The following is a 25,207-nucleotide window of genomic DNA, read 5'->3' as shown; positions in this document are numbered from 1 at the left end:
CTTTGAAGAAGGCGTCGATGTCCCGGAACAGCACACTGAAGAATGCCTCGTCAGCGCCTCTGAAGCTGACGACTCCGACGTCGAGGACATCACTCCGGCACAGAGGGGCGTAAGTACAGATGTCGACCCCGACCCTAAACCTCCCTCCACGCCATTGAAAAAGGCTTCGGTCACGCCTTCGCCTTCAGGCCTAGGTATGCACCAAAAGACTGCTTCCCATACCTCGCTTTCGGGCCCAGTTAAGAAGCCCATCAAGCCTTCAGGCAGCTCGGGCTCGAGCCAGCCTACCCGCGGTGCCAAGAAAACCTCATCGGCACCGACACCGAAAAAGGAAACGACCCTTTCCTCGTCCACGCCGAGCTTGACACCGAAGCTCTCGGCGCCGAAGACTAGCACCGGCTCCTCGGCACCGATAACACCCTCGGGCCCGAGCAAGAAGCCAAAAAGCCTCGGCTCCCAGACCTCGAAGCCGAAAGCCACCTCGGAACCGAGGAAGTCAAAAGACACTGCTAAGCCCCACGGTTCGAAACCAAGAACCAGTGCCGTATCAACACTGAAAAAACCCACGGCTCCGACACCATCGGCACCGAAGGATTTGCCCCTTACAGACGAACTGTTTCGACCTGATCCTTACCAAAAAACCCTCGTAAAGTATCCAAAGACTGGGCATTTGTCGCTTAGCACCAGAAAAAGATCACTGGACAAGCCTGCACCAGCTCCACCACCAAAAAGGAGAGACTTTGTCACCTCCCCTTTGAGGATTCCTTCACCTCCTCCTCCACCTCCTCCTCCTCCTTCTCCTCCCCCACATCATTCTCCTACACCATCTCCAGATGAGGATGATGATGATGACATTATATAAGACACAGGGGACGGGGTGAACAACCAACCAACAGGGGACCCTACTCCTACAGGCTCCCCAGACCCATGGGACGACTACAACATCTCAGACGTCCCTAACATCCCGCACCCCCCCCCCCAGAGGACACGATGGGCTTTAATCAGCTACTCCATAGGGCTGCCCACTACCATGGGGTTGATCTCCACACAGACCCCGTAGAGGAGGACTTCCTCTTAGATACATTCGACACTACGCAGAGGTCCACCTCAATTCTGCCGATCCTTAAGGGAGTTCTTAAGCACGCACCAGAGGTTTTTAAAGACCCAGTTAGAGCCAGGGTCATTAACCCACGAATTGAGAAAAAGTATAAAGCTGCCCCATCAGACCCACCCTATATTAAAGGCCCCGCACCACTAGACTGCCTAGTAGTCTCCAATGCCAGGAAACGTGCCAATTCCCAGGCATCAGGTGAAGCTCCACCACCAGATAAGGAGTCTAAACTCCTAGATGCCTCTAGCAAGCGGACAGCATCCCAAGCGGCCAACATCTAGCGTATCGCTAGCACACAGGCGCTCCTAGCCAGATATGACAGGGCACATTATGATGAGCTGGAGTCAATCATGCAACACCTCCTGGACAAATATAAACAAAAAGCCAACGAATTGATTCAAGAGGGTAAAACCATCACAAACACTTCCATCCGTTGTGCCCTCGATGAAGCTGACACCGCCTCCAGGGCAATAAATACCAGCACCCTTCTGCGTAGGCATGCCTGGCTACGTATCTCAGGTTTCAAACTTGAGGTTCAAAGTTCCATCCTCAACCACCCCTTTGATGAGAAACATCTGTTTGGTCCTAGTGTCGATATAGCCCTAAAAAAAATGAAGGACACAGACACGGCAAAATCTATGGGAGCCTTGCAGTTGCAAGCTCCCAGGCGCTCCTTTCGCCGTTCCTCCTTTAGAAGCAATACCAGAGGCTACTCCTCCGACAGCGCCTCCACTTCCTACAAGGCACCTACCCAATCCACCTTTACTAGGGGTTACCAAAGGGGCAGTTACAGAGGTAACAATAACAAAGGCAGAGGCAAAACAAACACCTCCCGCTCTGCCTCCACCCCCACCCAGTGACTTCCCTCCACATCCCCCAGACTATTCCACTCCAGTCGGGGGCAGACTCCACAATTTCCTTCCTGTCTGGGCTACCATCACCTCAGACAGATGGGTGCAACAATTAATCTAATCAGGCTACTATCTAGAGCTAACATCTACCCCCCCAACCATTCCACCCAAACAGCGCCCAATGTCACAGGAACATTTGTCACTTCTGAAGCAGGAGGTGATCTCCCGCCTACAAAAAAATGCAATAGAACCAGTTCCTGCCCACCAACAAAACAAGGGAGTTTACTCCCTATATTTTCTCATACCAAAGAAGGACGGCTCTCTCAGGCCAATTCTGGACCTCGGACCTCTAAACCAATACATACACTCAGACCACTTTCACATGGTCACACTCCAGCAGGTGCTTCCTCTGCTCTTCCAGGACGACTTCCTAACCACCATAGACCTCAAGGACGCCTATTTCCATATTCCCGTTCACACCGCTCACAGGAAGTTTCTCAGATTCGTAGTGGACGGCCAACACTACCAATTCAAGTACTCCCCTTCGGAGTCACCAAAGCGCCACGGGTGTTTACCAAGTGAAGAGCGGTAGTGGCAGCACACCTGAGAAGACAACACATCCACGTCTTCCCATACCTAGACGACTGGCTCATAAAAGCCAGCTCATACAACCAATGTGTACAACACACTCACGCCACTATCCAACTACTTCACAACCTGGGCTTCACAGTAAACTACGCCAAGTCCCATCTGCATCCCTTCCACGTACAACAATACCTCGGTGCCACCGTAGACACCTCAAAAGCGTTAGCCTACCCCAGCCCTGCCAGGATAGCAAGCATACAAGCTCTTCGCGCCAAATTTCAACCTCAACACTCTCTTCCAGCCCGAGTGTTTATGCAACTCATAGGGATGATGACCTCTTGCATCTTCATAGTACCTCATGCAAGACTCCAGATGCGTCTTCTCCAAGAGTGCTTAGCACGCCAATGGAACCAGGCTCAAGGTCACCTAACAGATCTGGTGTTGGTAGACGGTCGTGCCCATCGCTCTCTGCAGTGGTGGACCACCACAGACCTTTCCAAAGGGCGACCGTTCCTAGAGCCGGTTCCTCAAATAGTTCTACCTGCGGACGCAACGCTCTCCGGCTGGGGAGCTCACCTACTACATCACACCATGCAGGGCAGGTGGACACCTCAACAAAAGTTACTCCACATCAACCATCTGGAGTTACTGGCCATATTTCCAGCCCTGAAAGCCTTTCAAACACACGTTACAGGCAAGGCTGTCTTAGTCCGCACAGACAACATAACAGCAATGTACTACATCCAAAAACAGGGCGGCACACACTCTCTGCAGCTCTCTCAGCTAGCACAGACCATATGGAGGTGGGCCATACCTCAAAACATTTTTCTCCTAGCACAACATGTCCCAGGAGTCCAAAACACCATTGCAGATCTGTTGAGCCGTCAAACTCAACAAATCCACGAGTGGGAACTTCATCCACAAGTTCTTCAACCATACTTTCACACGTGGGGGCAACCACAAATAGACCTCTTCGCCACCCACAAAAACGCCAAATGCCCAAGCTTCGCCGCCAGATATCCACACCCATTGTCCAAAGGAAATGCGATATGGATGAACTGGTCAGGCAGATTTGCGTACGCTTTTCCTCCTCTCCCACTCATTCCATTAGTGGTGCGCAAACTACAGCAACATTCCCTAACTCTAATCCTAGTTGCTCCGACTTGGGCCAGACAACCGTGGTACACCACACTGCTGGAACTCTCCGTAGTTCCGCACCAAAAATGACACCTCTCTCCACGCCTCTTAACCCAGAACCATGGAGAGATCAGACACCTGGACCCAGCTCAGCTCAACCTTGCAATCTGGCTCCTGAAATCCTAGAATTTGGTTACCTTAATCTTCCCCCTGACTGTATGAACGTCATTAAAGAAACTAGACGACCTACCACTAGAGCTTGCTACGCAGCCAAGTGGAAATGTTTCGTGATTTATTGTCACAACAATAATGTCAATCCCTTAGATGTGTCTATCCAACACATCATAGGCTACTTACTACACCTACAAAGATGCAACCTAGCCTACATGCTATTAGACTACACCTTGCTGCCATAGCAGCGTATCTACAAAATAGACAACATCTATCACCCTTTAGAGTACCTGCCATAAAAGCCTTCATGGAAGGCCTAAAGAGAATAATTCCCCCTAGAGTGCCACCCTCACCAGACTAATGGGGCCTCCATTTGAACCTCTACATAAATGTGAGCTTCAATTTTTAACATGGAAAACGGCTTTCCTTGTAGCCATTACTTCCCTCAGAAGGGTCAGTGAGATGCAAGCACTCACCATTCAAGAACCTTTTCTGCAAATGCATCATAATAAGGTTGTTCTCTGCACTAATCCAAAATTCCTTCCTAAAGTAATTTCTCCCTTTCATCTCAATCTGTGGAACTGCCCGTATTCTTCTCACTGCCACAAACCATTGCAGAAAGAGCTCTACACACCCTAGACGTCAAAAGAGCTTTACTCTACTACATCGAGAGAACACAACCCTTTCGCAAGACCAAACAACTATTCGTGTCTTTCTCACCACCACACAAAGGCAACCCCATCTCCAAATCTGGGCTAGCTAGGTGGATTGTTAAATGCATACAGATTTGCTACCACAAAGCAAAACAAACGCTATCTGTTCCCCCTAAAGCCCACTCTACACGTAAGATAGGGGCTTCCATGGCATTTTTAGGGAACGTCCCCTTAGATGATATCTGCAAAGCAGCTACATGGTCTACACCGCACACTTTCACTAAACACTATTGTGTAGATGTGCAAACTAAGCAACAGGCTAGTGTGGGCCAGGCTGTCCTCAAAACACTGTTTCAAACAACTGCAACAGATACTGGTGGTCGCCGCTAGGAGGGGGTGCTGCTACACAATCTATGCACAGTGTGTAATCTGCAGCTCATATGCCTCGAACGGAATATGCTACTTACCAGTATGCATCCGTTCTTGGCATGTAGAGCTGCAGGTCTACACACGCCCACCCGGCTCCCCGGCTACCTTTATCTGTTCCAGTTTATCTTATTTAGATACAACACACATGGGCATCTTTCCTGTTTCTTACAAAGCTCCATCATTTCCCCGCTGGCGAAAAACAATCGGAGGATGGAGCCGAAGCCCATGCGCAATATGATCCAAAGGAGGAGTCACATACGTCGTGACTTCCAAAGACTTTCCAGGAGAAAAACAACTGCTACATCCGGGCCCAACACCAGATGGCGATCTATGCACAGTGTGTAGATCTGCAGCTCTACATGCCAAGAACAGATGCATACTGGTAAGTAGCATATTCCTTTTACATTTTGGACCTCAGAGGTCCGCGGTACTGCAGACCTTCCAAGAACTAACAGTCCAGATAGCTCTAAAATCTCACCTATTCATGCCCAATCCAACCACCTTTTAAATACCTCCCCTTAATGGATCTGTGCCAAACTTTCATGGAGAACCCAAAATGGATGTACTGCTTGTTTCAGAAGTTTAATGCAGATTAGTTAAACGGGGCCATAGTTATTAGATAAACAGAAAAAGGCTTCCCAATGGAAAGTGACCTTTCCAATACTACGCTGGCGCTATCGCTGCTATATATGCATAGGAGGCTCGTTTGCAATCAGGGAAGGTTGTGTCCTGAGGGCAGGGGATGGGGAAGGAGGTACCTCGACTCAAAGCGGTGCTGAGCTGTAATAGTGCACAGCGACTATTAACAGTTTACAGGGAACAGCCGGAGGGAAGGAGAGAAGGCCAGAGACGAGGCCCCTTTCAATCAAACGAGGTGTGTAAGAGAACCTTAATACAGGGCATGAAGGTGGTTGCGGTCTCTCTGGCTTGATGTTGGTGGAGTGAGTGAAATGCTGCTGGTGCACGATGTCTTTTTAATGTGCTGTGTGAATTGCTGCACTTGCTGCTTGGGCTCTTCTCTCTAACACTTGCATGTCACTAATTCGCTTCAGGGAAGCTACGACGTCGTAACAGCGTTGGATCCCTAGACAGCACCATTGAAGTAAGTGTCGGCCGTGCATGTTCCTGGTCCAGACTGCACCTTTCACCACCCTTTTCCTCCTACCCTTCATCATCCCGCTCTTCTCTTATACTGGTTGGTGCAGGTTGGGGGGAGGGGTAGAAGTGTGTGAGATGTACAGTGAAGAGCTGTCTAATACTGACTCTTCTCCAAAGTATCCTGTGCTTTTTCCATGCTTACCTTCTGCCGGCTATTTCCCAGAATTAGAGAATCTCTCCTGCTGTGTCTGTACCTAGGATGGTGTAATCTCTCCAGCTGTGTGATGGTCCTAAATTGTGTCATCTCTCAAGCTGTTTCTTCTGAGATGAAGTAATCATCACGTCTGCGTTGATGATATCATGTGTGATGTCCAGCTGTGTCCTGTTATCTTCCGACAGTATGCTTCTGCGTCCAGTCTAGTATGATGTATTCTCTCCTGCTGTGTCCCGGCTGGGACAGGCTCCATTCTCCTGCTGTGTTCTGGTCTAGGATAGTGTGATCTCTCCAAATGTCCTGGGCTAAAATGAAGTGGTCTCCACCTTTGTGTCCCAGTCTGGGATGATTTCATCTTTGCGGCTGTGTCCCTGTCTAGATTGTGATTATGTATTCTCTCAGGCTGTGTCTGGTTTGAGGTATTTTTCCAGTCTGGGACGATTTCATCTTTGCGGCTGTGTCCCTGTCTAGTTTGTGATTATGTATTCTCTCAAGCTGTGTCTGGTTTGAGGTATTTTAGTCTCCACATCTGTGCCCCAGTCTGGGATGATTTCATCTTTACGGCTGTGTCCCTGTCTAGATTGTGATTATGTATTCTCTCAAGCTGTGTCTGGTTTGAGGTATTTTAGACTCCACATCTGTGCCCCAGTCTGGGATGATTTAATCTTTACGGCTGTGTCCCTGTCTAGTTTGTGATTATGTATTCTCTCAGGCTGTGTCTGGTTTGAGGTATTTTAGACTCCACATCTGTGTCCACGTCTGGGACGATTTAATCTTTGCGAATGTGTCCCTGTCTAGTTTGTGATTATGTATTCTCTCAAGCTCTGTCTGGTTTGAGGTATTTTAGTCTCTTCAGCTGTGTCTCAATCTGGGATGATGTAAGCACACCAACTGTGTCCCAGTCTCACTTGATGTAGTCTTTCCAGCTTTGTCCTGATTTGGGCTGGTGTAATCTCTCCCACTGCATAATGATGTGTCCCAGATTGGGATTGTGTCATCTTTCTAACTGTGCCCCATCTGGAAAAGTTGTCATCTCTCCAGCAGTCTCCTGATCTGGAATGGTCTGATCTTTCAGAGCTATCCTAATTTTCCAACATTATCCTGGTATAATGTCTCCAGCTGTGTTCTCGGGTGATGTTATCCCACCAGAAGCATCCTGGTAGTTGATGTAATCTTTTAACCAGTCTCCTGAATTGGGGTGTGTGGTCTCTTCAGATGTGCATTAGTTTGGGATGTATGACCCTCCAGGTGCTTCTTGGTTGATTGTAGTGTAATCCATCTATTGTTTCTATTGGTTTTTTCGTTTTGGATGTTATAATCCATCAACTGTCTCTATATGTTTCTTCATTTTGGGTGTTTTAATCCATCTGCTGTTTCTAGGTTTTTCTTCTTTTTTGATGTTATAATCCATCGGCTGTTTCTAGATGTTTCTTCATTTTGGATGTTATAATCCATTGGCTGTTTCTAGGTGTTTCTTCATTTTGGATGTTATATTCTGTCTGTTCCCTGCTGTGAGTTAGCATAAACCCATATGTGATTTTTTATGCTGGTGTAATCCTTATCATTATGGTGTAGTTCACCCAGTTGTTTCTATATTCATTAAAGGTATGTCCTTATTCCACACGGCACATCCATGGTTTGGTTATTGATATTCAGTATTTTCTGTAAATATTTCCTGGTTTCAGATGGCATTATCTTACGGTTTCAACTAGCAATAAGTGCTGATTTCATACGGTGCTCTCTCAGTTTGTTTTTAATGAATTCTGTATTTATCTGTAACAGGATCTCTTTGGTATTCATAAAAAGTAGAATATCTCTCCCGATGTGCAGGACACTGAAACGTACAAACATGCATCTTCAGTAAGAACATATATTAAATAATAATGGCTATAAGAGACAATGTAATCTAATAAACCAAGTTAGTAATATCTGATTATATTTCACTGCAAGCACCATCAAGTCAATGTGTTTTTAAAAATAAAAGAAAGCTGGGTATAGTGCTCCTATACTTCGAGGGCACAACCCTGAAATACTGGCCTTGCCTTTTAACTTAATGAACTATGAAACCTCCCTGTTCCCATCATTGTCATCATGGAGAGTATTCAACGTTTCCACTCACTGAGCAAGAATCCCAACGACTATGGCCTCCTCTGCCATCTGTGATTCGACTGAAAATAGATTTCTTTGGGGTTTTTTAATTCTTTGAAATTTTAAGACTCTTTGGTGGACTTTCAACTATTGTTCTTGAGATGATTTAGTGTTTGTTGGTTGTAAGGTTTTTATATTGTGTTGGTTGTAATGTTTTTACATTGTGTTGGTTGTAGTACTTTTACATTGTGTTGGTTTTAGCGTTTTTACAATGTGTTGGGTGTAGTGTTTTAACATTGTGTTGGTTGTAGTGTTTTACATTGTTTTGGTTGTAGTTTTTTACATTGTGTTTGTTGTAGCTTTTTTACATTGTGTTGGTTGTAGTGTTTTACAGTGTGTTGGTTGTAGTGTTTTACATTGTGTTGGTTGTACTGTTTTTCATTGTGTTGATTGTAGTGTTTTGCATTGCATTGGTTGTACCGTTATTATATTGTGTTGGTTGTACTGTTTTTACATTGTGTTGGTTGTAGTGTTTTTACATTGTGTTGGTTGTAGTGTTTTTACGTTGTGTTGGTTGTAGTGTTTTTACGTTGTGTTGGTTGTAGTGTTTTACATTGTGTTAGTTGTAGTGTTTTACATTGTGTTGTTTGTAGTATTTTTACAATGTGTTGGTTGTAGCATTTTACATTGTGTTGGTTGTACTGTTTGTACATTGTGTTGGTTGAACTGTTTGTACATTGTGTTTGTTGTAGTGTTTTAACATTGTGTTGGTTGTAGTGATTTACATTGTGTTGGTTGTAGTGTTTTTACATTGTGTTGATTTTAGTGTTTGTACATTGTGTTGGTTGTAGTGTTTCACATTGTGTTGGTTATAGTGTTTCATATTGTGTTGGTTGTAGTGTTTTTATATTGTGTTGGTTGTAGTGTTATGCCTTGTGTTGGTTGTAGTGTTTTTGCATTGTGTTGGTTGTAGTGTTTTTACAGTTTGTTGGTTGTAGTGTTTTTACAGTGTGTTGGTTGTGTTGTTCGTACATTGTTTTGGTTGTAGTGTTTGTACATTGTGTAGGTTGTAGTGTTTCACATTGTGTTGGTTGTAGGTCTTTACATTGTCTTGGTTGTAGTGTTTAACGTTGACTTGGTTGTAGAGTTTTACATTGTCTTGGTTGTAGTGTTATTCTACTCCCACTTTGCTTTCTCCTTGCCTGATCAATTAAACTGGTGCCCCCTAAGAGGGGACAAAAAGGTTGACATGTCTGTGGGGGAGGGGTGAGCGAGTGGTAGACATCTGCTGTTCGAGGCATGTGTGCTGTAGATGCACATGAGTTGCATACTCCTGCCATCAAGTGTTGGGTCTGAATTTTTGCAAGCTGTTTTTCTTCGAAGAAGTCTTACCAGTCACGAGGTAAGGTGACTCCTTCTTTCGGTAATAGTGCGCATGGGCATCGTCTACATTGTTAGATTGTTTTGTTTCTGCCATCGGGTTCAGATGCAGTTTGTGGTGCTCTGGTTCGAGACCGTACTTCGGGATCCCCATCGGTGCGCAACCCACTGTACCCTCATTGGAATTGTTTTGTACACGTTCCTTTATCCATGCATGTCTAAAGAAAGTGCTAAAACTTCACCTTCTATCCAGAAGACGTCATGGGTGGCCCTCAGGCCTAGCCGGGGCTCTCAACTTCCACTCCGTCATACTCATCGAGTCTACTACTGATGGAATGGACTTTGTTTCAATTCTGTCCCCGGTGTCACTCCAAGTTTCCAAACACCAGACACAAAGTCTGCAACTTGTGCCTTTCAGCGGAGCACAAGGAGGAAGACTGCGATGCTTGTCGATCATTTTGGTCGAAAAAGACTTTGCAGGATCATCGGGTTCGACGAAGGGGCATGCAAAGACAGAACATCGAGTACACCCAGGATATCTTCAGAGAAGATACTGAACAAGAGGAGATGGAAGCATCGGCAGCGGAGGAGGAAGAGGCCCTCTCTATTCATGAATCTGACTCTGAGCTCGAGATCGGCCTACAGTCCGGAGAACTTCCAGCGAGACAGGGGGCCGTGAGTAAAAAAGCCCCTTTACCCATCAAACGTGTTCCCATTAAACTTAAGGATTCTGGGCCACCATTGACTTCCGGCCATGGTTGTCACCGAGAGACTGCTTTGAACACCTCGCTTTCGCGCTCGGCACCAAGACAGTAGGTCAAGTCTTCCGGCTCGGGCTTGAGTCGAGACAAGACACCTTTGGAACCAAAACCTTCGACTCCGAAAGACAAAAAACATCGGTCCAGTTCGGCACCGAAACCTTCGGCGCCAAAAGAGAAACAAAAAGCCTCCGGAACCGATTCTGGACATTATGAAAGACATCTTAGACCCTAAACAAAAGATTAATCCAGATACTGGACACATTGTTACCAAGGATGATATACCATCCAAGAAAAGAACTGTTCCTGAGAATACACATTACACAATTCCTCTGAAGAAAAAGAAGGACATGGCTCCAAGCCCTATCTATCCTCTTCCTCACTACCCTCCACCACTTGTACCATTCCCAGGTTCAAATCCCCTGAAAATCACACAACAGGGTTCTCTGCACACACAACCTCACATAGATGAAGGAGATGATAATAGTCCTCCACCCACCGACCCATGGATTGATTATGATGAACCAGTCGATAATGATCCTGATCTCATTCCTACCAGGCCTTCACCCCCTGATGATAACATAGCTTACCAGGAGTTGATTTCAAGAGCAGCATCTTATCATGGAGTTGCTCTATATAAAGAAAATTTCTTGTTTGAGACATTAGGTTCCACACATAGGACCACACAAAGCTTACCTATGCTAAAGGGTATGTTGAGACATGCCGATGACATTTTTAAGGGCACGGTACGCGCACGTATTTTAACAGCTAGGGTCAATAAAAATACAAACCTCCACCTTGTGACCCAATTTTTATCCAAGGGATACTGCCTCTAGATTCTCTTGTAGTTTCAAATGCTCACAAAAGAGCTAATTCACAAACAACAGCAGATGCACCTTGTTATAAATGGCGGTCACTAGTTGGCAAGGGTTTGCACTTTTTGTCCAAGTAGGGACCCTTCCTTCTAGTCAGGATAAGTGAGTTGCACTCCGAAAATAACCTCTGCTCACCCCCTTGGTAGCGTGGCACAAGCAGTCAGGCTTATCTTGGAGGAGCATTTGCACATCACCAACAGTAATACAGTGAAGACGCTACAAAAGGACACCACACCAGTTTAGAAAAATATCCAATATTTTTTATATATCCAAAAAAAGACCAAAACCAAGAAAAATCCACCATACAGTTTTCATAAATCTTCAGTAATCAAAATAGACTTGAAATACAGTTCCTTGAAGTTGATAGCTCTGTCTGGGGCTATCATGGCATCGTGAACAACAAATTCAAACAGTTCTGGCTAAACGCGGTGTCGCGGGCCAGCTACAGTGTCGGGAAGACCCGCAAAACAGTACCTTTAGAAATGTAGGACATCTGCGACCTCTTGGTGAGCCCCGTAAGGCGAGTGTCTGCAGGCATCAGTTCCGGAGGTCGGGGTAGGAGTCGTAGGGCCCTTGAAGTCACACACATTGCAGATCGAACTCCTCACAGTTGAAGTCGGGAGCGCAGGCATCAGCAGCAGTGCGGTGCCCTGAGGTCACGGTGTAGGAAGTGGCTCGGTGACGGTCGTCCAGCGGCGTGGGTGAGACCAGGGCTGCAGTGCGAAGTGATGCGGTGCTCATTGCGGTGCTGGCAGGTCACGATGCAAGCAGCGGCATCGTCACTGCTGAAGCGCCGTCGTCGGCTGACGAACTGGAGTCGATGGCACCAGCGTCAGTGGGCCAAGGCTGCGGTGCGGGATGAGGACGGTGCGTTGTGTAACTTGCAAGCGATGCCCTCGAACCAAGGTGCAAGCAGCAGCGTCGATGTTGGCATGGAGTGGCGTCATCGGGGATACCAAGGCGGCAGCGTGAAGCGAAGCGGTGTGAAGTGCGGTGCCCACAGGTCCCGGTGCAAGCAGCAGCTTGGTGGAGGTGTCGTGAGACCAGGGTTGCGGTGTGGCATGCGGTGTTGCCCTCTGCGGTGCCTTAAGGACACGGAATCAGCAGCGGCGTCGTAGATGGCGTCGGGTTGCTTTTTCTTCTGTTGCAGCACAAAACACACAGTCCCCAGTGCTGATGACAGAAGAACCTGAAGTCTTTGCTCTTCCTGAGACTTCTTGAACAGGGGGCAAGCTCTACCTCAAGCCCTTAGAGAAAATCTATAAAGAAGTTGCAGAAAGTTCAGTCCAGTCCTTTCACTGCCCAAGACAGAAGCAGCCACTGCAGGCCAACAACAAAGCACTCAGCTAAGTGGTAGTTCCTCCTCGCAGCTTTTCCAGCTCTTCTTCCTGGCAGTCTTCTTGGTCTAAAAGAGTTCTAAAGTTCTGGGGTCTGGGCCCCAATATTTATACTCCAAATCCCTTTGTCCTCTCAGGCAGAGAATGTCTGTGCTTAGTCCAAACCAGTTTGGTCCTCTCTGGCCCAGCTTCCCAGCAGGAGGCAGAGACAGCATTGTCTGCAGCAGACCAGGCCCATTCAGGTGCAGGAAAATCTCCTCCCACTACTCTGAATGCAGCCCAGGCCTATTCAGCTCAGCCCTGACTCATCCAGACTCTCTGGAGCCACTGCACATCCCCAGCCCCTGTCACTCCAAAGCTAGACAGTCAATACACATCCTAGCAGAGGCACACAGGATGGCTAAGCAAGAAAATACCTATTTTCTAAAAGTTGTATTTTCAAACACAGAATGTAAAAATCACCTTTACTTAAAGATTAGATTCTGATTTCAGGCATACTAAACTTTATTTTCCTATCTGGTCCCTATGAGAAAATATATTTATAAGATGTTATAAATTAACTCCCATGCTATCATTTTGGGCCAGATAGCCTTTCAATACTGAAAAACAAAATTGGCAGTACTTCACTATCAGGACATGCCACACACACTAGGGTATGCCCTACCTTTCACATACACTACACCCTACCCATAGGGGTACCTTGGGCCTACGTTAGGGGTGACTAATATGTAAGAAAAGGGAGGTATGGGGCCTGGCAAGTGGGTGCACTTGCCAAGTCGACATGGCAGTACTAGACTGCACACAGACGCTGCAGTGGCAGGTCTGAGTTACCTTTGAAGGGCTGCTTGTGTGGGTGGTACAATCAGTGCTGCAGGCCCACTAGCAGCATTTGAGTTACAGACCCTGGGCACACACAGTGCACTGCACTAGGGAGTGACTAGTAAATTAAATGACCAATCATGGAATCACCAATCCCTAACAACAGCTTACAACAGGAGCACTTGCGCTTTAACACTGAACAGCAGTGAGAAAGGGCGCAGAGACACTAAAACAGAGTAAAAACCAGGAGGTCAGAAAGCAAAAAGCCAGGGGAAACACACCAAAAGAAGCCAAGTCTAACACACCTCCTCCAGATAAGGAGTCTAAATTAATTGATGCATCGGGCATGAGGATAGCGGCGCAATCTGCCAGCTAGTGGCGCATAGCTAACACACAGGCTCTTTTAGCAAGATACGATAGAGCCCACTGGGATGAAATAGAGGACATTCTACTGTACCTCCCACACAAACATAAAAAGAGGGGGCAGGAATCAGTGCAAGAAGGGAAATTCATATCTAATTCTTCTATTCGATGTACACTAGATGCCGCTGACATTGCAGCAAGAGGGATTAATACCAGCATTGTCCTCCGTAGGCATGCATGGCTTAGGATCTCTGGATTTAAGCCAGAGGTTCATGAACATCTATTTTAAATGTCTCTTTTGATAAGGAACACCTTTTTGGACCTCAAGAAGATGTGATGTGTCACTTGAGAAAATGAAAAAAGACAAAGAAGTGACAAAACCTATGGGAGCCCCAAAGTCACATCCAGCAGAGACTCCTTTCGTCTCTCATTTTATAGAAGAGGATCCCAAAGGAATACCTCAGACCCCGGTACTTCCTCCTATAAAGCAAACAGGCACCCAGGGGTTTCCATAGGGGAGGTTACAGAGGGAACAACTTCAAAGGCAGAGGAAGAGGTACATCAACATGCCCCTCTCCATCTCCCAATAAGCAGTGACTTGCCTACCCTTCCCCCGATCATCTTACACCTGTCGGGGGAAGACTACAGTACTTTCTGCAGATTGGGCAAGCAATAACCAGGGACAAGTGGGCATTAGACATTTCCCAGCATGGTTATTGCCTAGAACTCACCACCACCCCTCCCAATAGCCCACCTCGCAATCATCAGCTGTCATTATAACACTCACAGCTACTCAAACAGAAGGTACAAGCCCTATTAGCAAAATGAGCTATAGAACCTGTTCCAATACATTATCAAGGATTAGGAGTGTGTGCACTGTATTTCCTAATTCCTCAAAAGGACGAGTCTCTACGACCAATATTAGATCGAAGACCCCGAAATCTGTACATACTATCAGAGCACTTTCATATGGTCACCCTCCAACAAGTGCTTCCAGTGATTCAGCAAGTCGACTTTAATTCTACATTAGACCTAAAGGATGCATACCTTCGTATTCCTATTCATCCAGCGCATCACAAATACCTCAGGTTTGTGATAGCGGAAAAGCATTACCAATTCAAGGTACTTCCATTAGGAGTGACCACTGCACCCAGAGTATTCACAAAATGTCTGGCGGTAGTAGCAGCTCATCAGAGAAGACAATAAATCCATGTCTTCCAATACCTGGACAATTGGCTCATCAAAGCCAAAACACAGAGAAAGTGTTTACAACACACTCAATCTACAATAAACCTTCTTCATCAATTGGGATTCATAGTCAATGCGCAAAACTCCCATCTTCAACCCTCACAACTGCAAACATATCTAGGAGCAACGCTCAACACTCAGACAGCTCTGGCTTCTCCCAATGCCGCCAGGATAAAAAATATCCAGAGGATCTTACTGCGGTTTCAGTTAAACCAGCACTCACCAGGGAAAATGTTCATGCAGTTGTTAAGAATGATGGCATCATGCATTCGCATAGTACCTCATGCAAGGTTACACGTGCGCCCACTGCAAGAATGTCCAGCACGACAGTGGAATCAAGCACAGGGTCAATTAACAGATCTAGTGTTGGTAGACAGCACCCATCGCTCTCTGCAGTGGTGGAATGCACAAAACCTCAAAAGGGCGGCCCTCCAACTCTATTCCACAAGTCGTACTAACAGCAGATGCATCTCTCACAGGTTGGGGTGCAAATCTCCAGCATCTAACAATTCAAGGTTTATGGGACACCAAACACAGAAGTCTCCATATCAGTAACTTGGAGCTTCTAGCACTTCAACGAGCACTAAGAGCGTTTCAGCCTCACCCAGTAGGCAAAGTTGTCTTAGTCTGCATGGATAATATGACAGCAATGTACAAAAACAGTGGGGTACCTACTCTCCACGGTTGTCACGCCTCTCTCAGACCATTTGGCGAAGGGCGATTCCGCACAAAATTCATCTCCCGTCAGAACACCTTCCAGGAATAAACAACCAGTTTGCCGATCTCCTCAGGTCGGCAACAAATACACGGATGGGAAATTCATCCCCAAGTTCTCCTCCTATACTTTCAGAAATGGGGGTTCCCACAAATAGACCTCTTTGCCACAGCACAGAACGCAAATATCCCAAACTTTGCCTCCAGATTCCCACACTAGCTATCCAAAGGCAATGCCCTATGGAAGAACTGGTCAGGGATATTTGCCTGCGCTTTTCTGCCTCTCCCTCTCCTTCCATTTCTGGTTCGGAAACTCAGGCAGACATCACTCACAATGATTCAAGTGACTGCCACCTGAGTAGTCAACCATGGTTCACCACACTACTAGACCTGTCAGTGGTTCCACACCAAAAGCTGCACCTCACTTCCAACGTTCTTACTCAGAACCATGGAGCAATCAGGCATCCAAACCCCAAGGAGGTCAATCTAGCGATCTGGCGCCTGAAGTCTGAGAGTTTGGATACCTAAACCTACCACCAGACTGCATGACAATTGTTAGAGGCAAGAAGGCCTACCACTAGAGCATGTTATGCAGCAAAGTGGAAAAGGTGTTTATATATTGTAATTATAACACAATTGATCCATTAGATGCATCTATACAAAATATTATTTGTTACCTTTTGCATCTACAGCGAGTGGGCTTAGTCTATACATCTATTCGACTACAGCTTGCCGCAGTAGCTGCATATCTTCAGAACAGGCAACATTTATCTTTATTTAAAGTACCTGTGATCAAAGCTTTTATGGCAGGCCTTAAAAGAATAACACCACACAGAGTACTACCTGTACCTGTCTGGAACCTTAACATTGTTCTTACAAGGCTTATGGGTCCACCATTTGAACCATTACATACTTGCCAGTTACAATTTCTTTCATGGAAAGTTGCCTTCCTAATCGCCATCACTTCACTCAGGCACGTTGGTGAGTTACAGGCATTAACCTTGAAAGAACCCTTCTTTCAGCTACACAAAGATAGAGTGGTTCTTCGTACAAATCCTACATTTCTTCCAAAAGTAGTTTCTGCTTTTTATGTCAATCAGTCAGTTGAGTTACCTGTGTTCTTTCCTCAGCCTGCTTTCCTCAGCCTGATTCAGTAGCATAAATGGCTCTACACACGCTTGCTGTTAGAAGAGCGCTACTATTCTATGTTGACAGGACATAGGGTTTTCGTAAAACAAAACAACTTTTTGTTGCGTTTGCTCCACCTCATAAAGGAAATCCTGTTTTAAAATCTAGGATTTCTAGGTGGATCGTCAAATGCATTCAAAGTTGCCATGTTAAAGCAAAAAGAACTTTAACTATTCTTCCTAGAGCACATTCTACTCACAAAATAGGAGCATCTACGGCCTTTTTAGGTAACATCCCCATAGCTGATATATGTAGAGCAGCTGCATGGTCCACACCACACACATTTACCAAACATTATTGTGTGGATGTGTTAGCACGTCAACAAGCCAATGTAGGGCAAGCAGTGCTAAAGACACTATTTCAGACAACTGCAACATCCACTGGTTAACCACAGCTTTGGGGAATACTGCCATGTAGTCTATGCAAAGCATGTATCTCCACAGCTCACATGCCTCAAACGGATTATGTTACTTACCTTGTAAGCATCTGTTCTTGGCATGTAGAGCTGTAGATTCACACATGCCCTCCCACCTCCCCCGGTCACCTGTAGTTGTTGCAGTTATTATTTACATTACATACGCATGGACATCTCTATACTACACTTACTTACTCCATTCTCACCCTCTTGTGGGAAAACAATCTAACAATGGAGTCGATGCCCATGCGCACTATCACCGAAAGGAGGAGTCTCTTTACCTCATGACTGGAAAGACTTCTTTGAAGAAAAACAACGTGCAAACATCCGGACACAACACTAGATGGCAGGAGTATGCAAAGCATGTGAATCTACAGCACAACATGCCAAGAACAGATGCTTATAGGGTAAGTAACATAATCCTTCCTGGCCCTCATGCTTGTAAGGAGTATGTCATTGGTCAGAAGAAGCCATGCAGCATGCTGATGGACAGGTTGGGATTTCTTCTTAGAGACAAAAAAGAGCAAATCGTCAAGCGTAGCAAAGGCACTACTGCTGATTCCTATATATCGGAAGGGTAATGGCCTGGTAGATCTAGTTCTGCACCAGAAAGGGATCTCCTGACATACTAAAGGGAGGCCCCTAATTCTTATAGTCACTAACACTTCAATTGAGGTGCTCAAGACCACACTGTTTACACATCTCTACATTGAGATTTCATTCACTTTGCAAGTCGTCACTGTCGCTCCGGGTTTCTCTTCCTTTGACGATAGTATAGAGATCCCACTCCCTAAGGATGTTCAGTCACCAATCTTCAGAGAGGCTCTGGGCCTTGCTTCCATCTCCTGACCCTCTGCAGGTGTCCGCTGAGGATAGGATACTGTCTCTATTCTTGTCTGGGGATGCTGAACCAGCACCTTTTCAGCAGCCTCTGCTCCAGTGGATGCTGATCCGATTTCTAAAGCTTTTACTGTCCAGACTATGAACCGCCTCTTTTTCCTCCTTTGGATGCGCAGAGGATGAGCTTTCGGCTCCCAAACAACGCTCTCATAAAACCACAAGATTGAATTGGTCACAAGAGCCCCAGCGAGAAGCATTGTAGGGAGTATTATCATAAAAACATCCCTAGTGAGAACTCACCCAGGGGGACATCACTGAACTGTCCTAGAAGAGTGAACCGTCCATGAGAAATAACTTCCCGTAGAACACTAGATGCAGACATCTTCAGACCAACTCATCGTCCTCTGCATTCTGCCCTTGTGTGCTTTAGCAGTAGATCCCAAGATAGCCTTCCACAAAGCCTCAACAGGGCAGTGAGAAAAGTATCTACTGAAGGACCCATTCTCGTCATCTAGACTTGAGTTATCATTGAGCCTTTTTAGATGAGTAAACGAGCTAGAGCCATTATTCTTCTACTGTTCGCTATTCTGGTGACTAATGGAAACCTTCCCAACTCCTTCCTCAGAGAGGCCTTTGAAGAGACCACGATAAAGAAATCTACAGCTGTGGAACCTGTCCTAAGTTCCTGCAGGGTTGTGGCGATTCTCCAAGTGATCGTCAAGAGAATAAACATTGAATGAAAAACCCAACGGGTCACCTTTGCTCCTGAGTGACAGTGGTATGTAACAACTAGTGTAATACACACAGCTCTTCCTGGGAAAGAGGGTAAGAGAATAGAGACTTTGGAAAAGAAATGTCGGGCATCAGTTCCCAAGCTGGGAGCTTCCAGTCCTGCCACTCTCTCCACCCTTGGGGTGCTTCTTGTGTCAATCCTTGATTACTTGAAAAAGATGATTTCAGCATATTATGAAAGGCAGGATGATCTAAAATGATATGATTGCAGCAGGCATTATTGCTGATTTGCTATTATTGGATTATTTTCACTCGTTGACCTCATTTCCCAGGACTCTGCTGTCAGATGCTTCTTGGTTAATTGCTTTCATACTAATTAGGAAATTCAAAATATGAAATCTGAGACTGGCACCCTCCAGTTTGCCAACAATCTACTTGCATGGCAGAGAACTGCGCTTCGGGATCGATTGTTCCCATGAGGAGCAGGGTCAGTACTGATTTGCATAAGCCAAGACTTTGTCGGGAGTGGCATATTAGGCAAAAATCAGTGAGTTGGAATGCTTCCCAGAGCAATTACCAGGGGTTTAAACTATTTGAAACCATTCCTCCTACCACCGTTTGTGAGTTTAGAGAGTAACACAGGACAGGTGGGGGCTATATACTCTGCTTAATGGTCCAAAATAAAATGTTTAGTTTCTCCGCCCTCTTGTTGAGGGGGTGTACATCTTGATGAAGAACCTGGTCGAGGCTGTTACAAAGCATCAATGCCACACAGGGCTAGCCTCATCAAACGCAGATGTAAAGACGGATTTTAGCCTTCTTTACAGAGAGATGTGCAGAGAGAGGCCCCAGTGGATCAAAATAGAGAAGTTAATGATGCCCCTGTATCGCATCTTTGACCAGAGTCAAGCCGTGGATCTACAGGCTGACTGCTCACATTTCTCTCTCTATGCCAGAGACAGGCTGCTTCTACGACTCAACATAGGCAGCGAACCACAGGTCAGCCCACATGGCCATCTTTACATGCATAGTCATAGTTTGGCTTTCCTTCTGTGTAGAGGAGCATTCATGTACTCCCTTCTCATTGATTGGCTCCTCAAAGCCAGCTCTCAGCTTTACTTGAGGCAAATACTTCTTTAAAATGTGGTTTCCAGGTCAGCACAGACCAATCCTCTCTCATTCCTACTCAATGCATACAATACGGACTATTGTCAATGGAGCCCCAGTGTCATCCCCTCTCAACGTCATCTTGTAGCATGGTCAGACAGGTCTCTGTTAGATTGGCTTCTAAAGATGTTGTACTTTACACAAGGCCTCCTCAGAGGTGTCTAAAGCATCAGGAGTGCCAGAAGTTAGAGACTGGGGCGGCCAGATTCGGATGAGCTTGACAGCTTGGTACAATGGTGTCAAAAAAGTAACAATGTATTGTTGCTATAGAGTTGAATTGCCCATATGGACAGCCTGACGACAAAAGCCAGATGGTCTTCCGCAAGGCAATAGTGTCACATCAGCATGTGTGAATTCAGGGCAACCAAGACTCCATCAAATAGATTCCTTCCAATGACTAATCCATCGAGAGCCTCCTTTGAAGAAACTACACAAGCACCGTGAATGGTCTGAAGAACCAGGGTAGCCCGATGGACTTGGCACTGGCTGCTATTGAGGAATAACTTCATCATAGAAGTGCATACCCCAGACTTTCAGAATGCAAAACCGGACAAACTGAGCAGACACCCGGTTGAACAGCATAAGTGTTCTCCGCATGGGCAAATCCAGACATCAACCTAGAAGGGGACCCTGAAAGCCCTTCCTCCGCTTCCAGGAGCCCAAAAGCTCAATGTCAGGGGAATACTTTGTTGAAAAACTGGTCGAGAGCATTTGTTTAAAGTTTTACTCTGATCCCACTACTTCTGAAGCGGATCTCCAAGTATCACCCTAAAGCGAGCATTGCTCCAGGTTGGTTCAACCACTGGTGGTCTCTGGATCTCCTGCAGGTGTCGACTCTTGAGAATAGAAGGCATCCCTGCAGGTCATGTCACATTTCCAAGATGTCAGGCATAATTCTCTGACTGAGCCTTCAGTCACTGAACTTAACTGATAGGCTCCTGAGTGTGGCAACCTGAGTGCTCTGAATGACCGTCCTTACAGAAGGCCAACGTCCTTCCACAACACCTTCACGCTGCTTCTGACGGAGGAGGTTCTTCAGCGTCTCTGTGGAAGGGCGGCGGACTAGATCACTTGAGGTCTGAGGAAGTTGCATCACTCCCGGGGGGTCCTGTGTGATGAACTGGGCCTTGATTCCCTTTACTCTGTCACAGACTAGAGGTCAGAGATACTTCTTAACCCATCCAAGACTGTGAAATGAATACATTTAGGGACAAGAACACCTTCACTGGAGCCATTGAAGCAGGAAAAGAGCCACATGTACCACATTTCCCAACAGTTCCTTTCATATTGTTAATCATCCAGCGTGGAATACCTTCCGAGATTCCTTTACCTAGTTTCGCTCCGTCCCTCCTGAATTTCAGCTAAAGCGATCGTTGCCCTGGTGGTTTCAGCAACAATCGTGTGTGTATTCGCTAAAGAGACACTTCATGCTGTCGATCCTGAAGGGCTTCTTTGGCTGCGACTGGATAGAATTGCGCTCGGTCCGCAGGCGTAAGCAGGGCAGAGATTCTTCTTGGCTCCTTGTCCTGGAAATGCACCAAGAAACCACGTTGAGACCCACCCGTGTCATAGACTTACGTTTTGTGTCCTGTCTCGCTATGAGATTCTGTGTACACCATGAGTGCAAGGCAATAATGCTCCCCCCCCATCAGAGCTATCTATTGGAGCAACTGTGGTCTTCCCAGGAATTATGGTGCAGGCAGCTGTAAGAGTCATGTGTGCATTGCTACCTGGAAGCATCTGTCAGGCGCACTGCATACACTGGGACAAGGAAAGAGCTTTATGAAGGAACAAGGAAAAAGTTACCTTTAACCTCTCCATTGACTGATGGTTCAGTCACTCGCCAGATCTGAAAAGGATACAACAGTGTGCGTGGAGCCGATGTGTTGAGGGGTTTGGCACTAGGGGCACTAGAGGGGTGGAGGGTCTCTAACCGGAGGGCCAGCAGTGCAAAGGTAAACGCATGTGAAGCACCTCAAGTGCCCTCCTCTGGCCTTTCATGGTTCACAGAGCTGACCTTTCCTTTCTTGGCCTGCAACGTCGATTCCAAGCCATTGGTTCCCGAGGTGTCCTGGTTTCATTGTATTAGAAGTGCCTTCAGATGGGTTGTGTACTCTGAGCCGTTGTTCTCAGTTTGTCGCACTATCATTCTATCAGCTGTCCTGAGGTGGAATGTGCAATCCAGCCAAACGTTGTTCACGGTCATTTAAACAATTAGACGTGTCTTTGGTTAGCATCTGTAATTCCAGTAGCTCCGCCCTGGTTGTCAGGGTATCACTGCAATGGCTGTCTTGGGTTGTCGTGGTATCGTTACAGCGGCTGTGTCTTGGGTTGTCATGGTATCATTGCAGCGGTTGTGTCATGGGTTGTCGTGGTATTACAGTGGCTGTGTGTTGGGTTGTCATGGTATCATTGCAGTGGCTGTGTCTTGGGTTGTCATGGTATCATTGCAGGGCTGTGTCTTGAGTTGTCATGGTACCGCTGAGGTGGCTGTGGCTTGGGTTGTCGTGGTATCAATGCTACTGCTGTGTCTTGGGTTGTCGTGGTATCGCTGCAGTGGTTGTGTCTTTGGATGGCATGGTATTGCGGCAGTGGCTGTGTCTTGGGTTGTCATCGTATCATTGCAGGGGCTGTGTCTTGGGTTGTCATGGTATTACTGCGGTGGCTGTGGCTTGGGTTGTTGTGGTATCATTGCTGTAGCTGTGTCATGAGTTGTCATGGTATCGCTGCAGTGGCTGTCTTGGGTTGTCAGGGTATCGCTGCAGTGGCTGTCTTGGGTTGTCAGGGTATCACTGCAGTGGCTGTGTCTTGGGTTGTCAGGGTATCGCTGCAGTGACTGTGTCTTGGGTTGTCATGGTATCATTGCAGTGGCTGTCTTGGGTTGTCAGGGTATCGCTGCAGTGGCTGTCTTGGGTTGTCAGGGTATCGCTGTAGTGGCTGTGTCTTGGGTTGTCATGGTATCGCTGCAGTGGCTGTCTTGGGTTGTCAGGGTATCGCTGTAGTGGCTGTCTTGGGTTGTCAGGGTATCGCTGTAGTGGCTGTGTCTTGGGTTGTCAGGGTATCGCTGCAGTGGCTGTCTTGGGTTGTCAGGGTATCGCTGTAGTGGCTGTGTCTTGGGTTGTCATGGTATCGCTCCAGTGGCTGTCTTGGGTTGTCATGGTATCATTGCAGTGGCTGTGTCTTGGGTTGTCATGGTATCGCTGCAGTGGCTGTCTTGGGTTGTCAGGGTATCGCTGTAGTGGCTGTGTCTTGGGTTGTCATGGTATCGCTGCAGTGGCTGTCTTGGGTTGTCATGGTATCGCTGCAGTGGCTGTCTTGGGTTGTCATGGTATCGCTGCAGTGGCTGTCTTGGGTTGTCATGGTATCACTGCAGTGGCTGTGGCTTGGGTTGTCATGGTATCGCTGCAGTGGCTTGGGTTGTCATGGTATCATTGCAGTGGCTGTGTCTTGGGTTGTCATGGTATCGCTGCAGTGGCTGTGGCTTGGGTTGTCATGGTATCATTGCAGTGGCTGTGTCTTGGGTTGTCATGGTATCGCTGCAGTGGCTGTCTTGGGTTGTCAGGGTATCGCTGCAGTGGCTGTGTCTTGGGTTGTCATGGTATCATTGCAGTGGCTGTGTCTTGGCTTGTCATGGTATCGCTGCAGTGGCTGTGGCTTGGGTTGTCATGGTATCATTGCAGTGGCTGTGTCTTGGGTTGTCATGGTATCGCTGCAGTGGCTGTCTTGGGTTGTCAGGGTATCGCTGCAGTGGCTGTGTCTTGGGTTGTCATGGTATCATTGCAGTGGCTGTGTCTTGGTTTGTCATGGTATCGCTGCAGTGGCTGTCTTGGGTTGTCAGGGTATCGCTGCAGTGGCTGTGTCTTGGGTTGTCATGGTATCGCTGCAGTGGCTGTCTTGGGTTGTTATGGTATCGCTGCAGTGGCTGTCTTGGGTTGTCAGGGTATCGCTGTAGTGGCTGTGTCTTGGGTTGTCAGGGTATCGCTGCAGTGGCTGTCTTGGGTTGTCAGGGTATCGCTGTAGTGGCTGTGTCTTGGGTTGTCAGGGTATCGCTGCAGTGGCTGTCTTGGGTTGTCAGGGTATCGCTGTAGTGGCTGTGTCTTGGGTTGTCAGGGTATCGCTGCAGTGGCTGTCTTGGGTTGTCAGGGTATCGCTGTAGTGGCTGTGTCTTGGGTTGTCAGGGTATCGCTGCAGTGGCTGTCTTGGGTTGTCAGGGTATCGCTGTAGTGGCTGTGTCTTGGGTTGTCAGGGTATCGCTGCAGTGGCTGTCTTGGGTTGTCAGGGTATCGCTGCAGTGGCTGTCTTGGGTTGTCATGGTATCGCTGCAGTTATATCGCTGCATCTTTCCAGTGATGGAACAACCGGTGGCTCCACTGTTGGAAAGCTTACTCCAATGTACCAACAGAGTAGGGCCTGTCAGAGTACTGACATCAGACCGCCCGCCATAATTATACCGGACTGTCCGATGGTCTTTTATTTCTGTCCGTCAACACTTGAGAAAACTAGTGGTACTGGACAGAAAATAAATACCCCCACACCCTGAGAATAAACACCAGGGCCATTAGATTTTTGTATTTCAAAAACAAACTACTGCTTTGGAAGTTAGTTTTTCAACAGTACAAACGTTTGATACACAGCTGTGTGGAAGACAGCAGCCATACCCCAAACTTGCCTCTCCTTCGGGGGAACCACCGCCTCTGAAGGCACAGAGTTCACCACTGGGTCGCGGTAATCGCGAGATATGGCCAGGTGGTAGTCCATCAGGGTGGCGGACTTAATGTCCTCTGCCACCCTGACGGATGCAGGCGCACACACCGGGCTTGAGTTCGCTGGGTATCTGTGGAGTAGCTCAACCCCCTGGATCGCCGCAATCTCATTCTTGAAACTGTATCTTGTGCTGGGTCTTTTCAATCTCATCTGATGTTTTTTGCGTTGTGATAGCACCATTCTAAAAACGGTGTCTCGAGTTGGTTTGTGTGGTCTCTGGCCGCTTTGCCCGGATTGTTAGATCCTTCTTTCAGCTGTGTCTTGTGTTGG

The 25,207-nt window shown here is 46.9% G+C and overlaps 1 protein-coding gene across 3 annotated transcripts in view; it reads left to right on the top strand.

Annotated features, from left to right (window-relative positions):
- IQSEC2 (IQ motif and Sec7 domain ArfGEF 2) overlaps positions 1–25,207 on the top strand; it is a 559,465-nt gene that overhangs the window by 465,613 nt on the left and 68,645 nt on the right. For all 3 annotated transcript variants that reach the window (XM_085629906.1, XM_085629904.1, XM_085629905.1), the window contains one exon: positions 5,990–6,039. In XM_085629906.1, coding sequence (XP_085486032.1) covers positions 5,990–6,039 — 50 coding nt within the window. The remainder of the gene's footprint in view (positions 1–5,989; positions 6,040–25,207) is intronic.

This window comes from Triturus cristatus, chromosome 10, assembly GCF_964204655.1.
Source record: "Triturus cristatus chromosome 10, aTriCri1.1, whole genome shotgun sequence".
NCBI classification, from domain to species: Eukaryota; Metazoa; Chordata; class Amphibia; order Caudata; family Salamandridae; genus Triturus; species Triturus cristatus.
The sequence above is the reverse complement of the archived record's forward strand: the minus strand, read 5'-3'. Positions and strand labels throughout refer to the sequence as shown.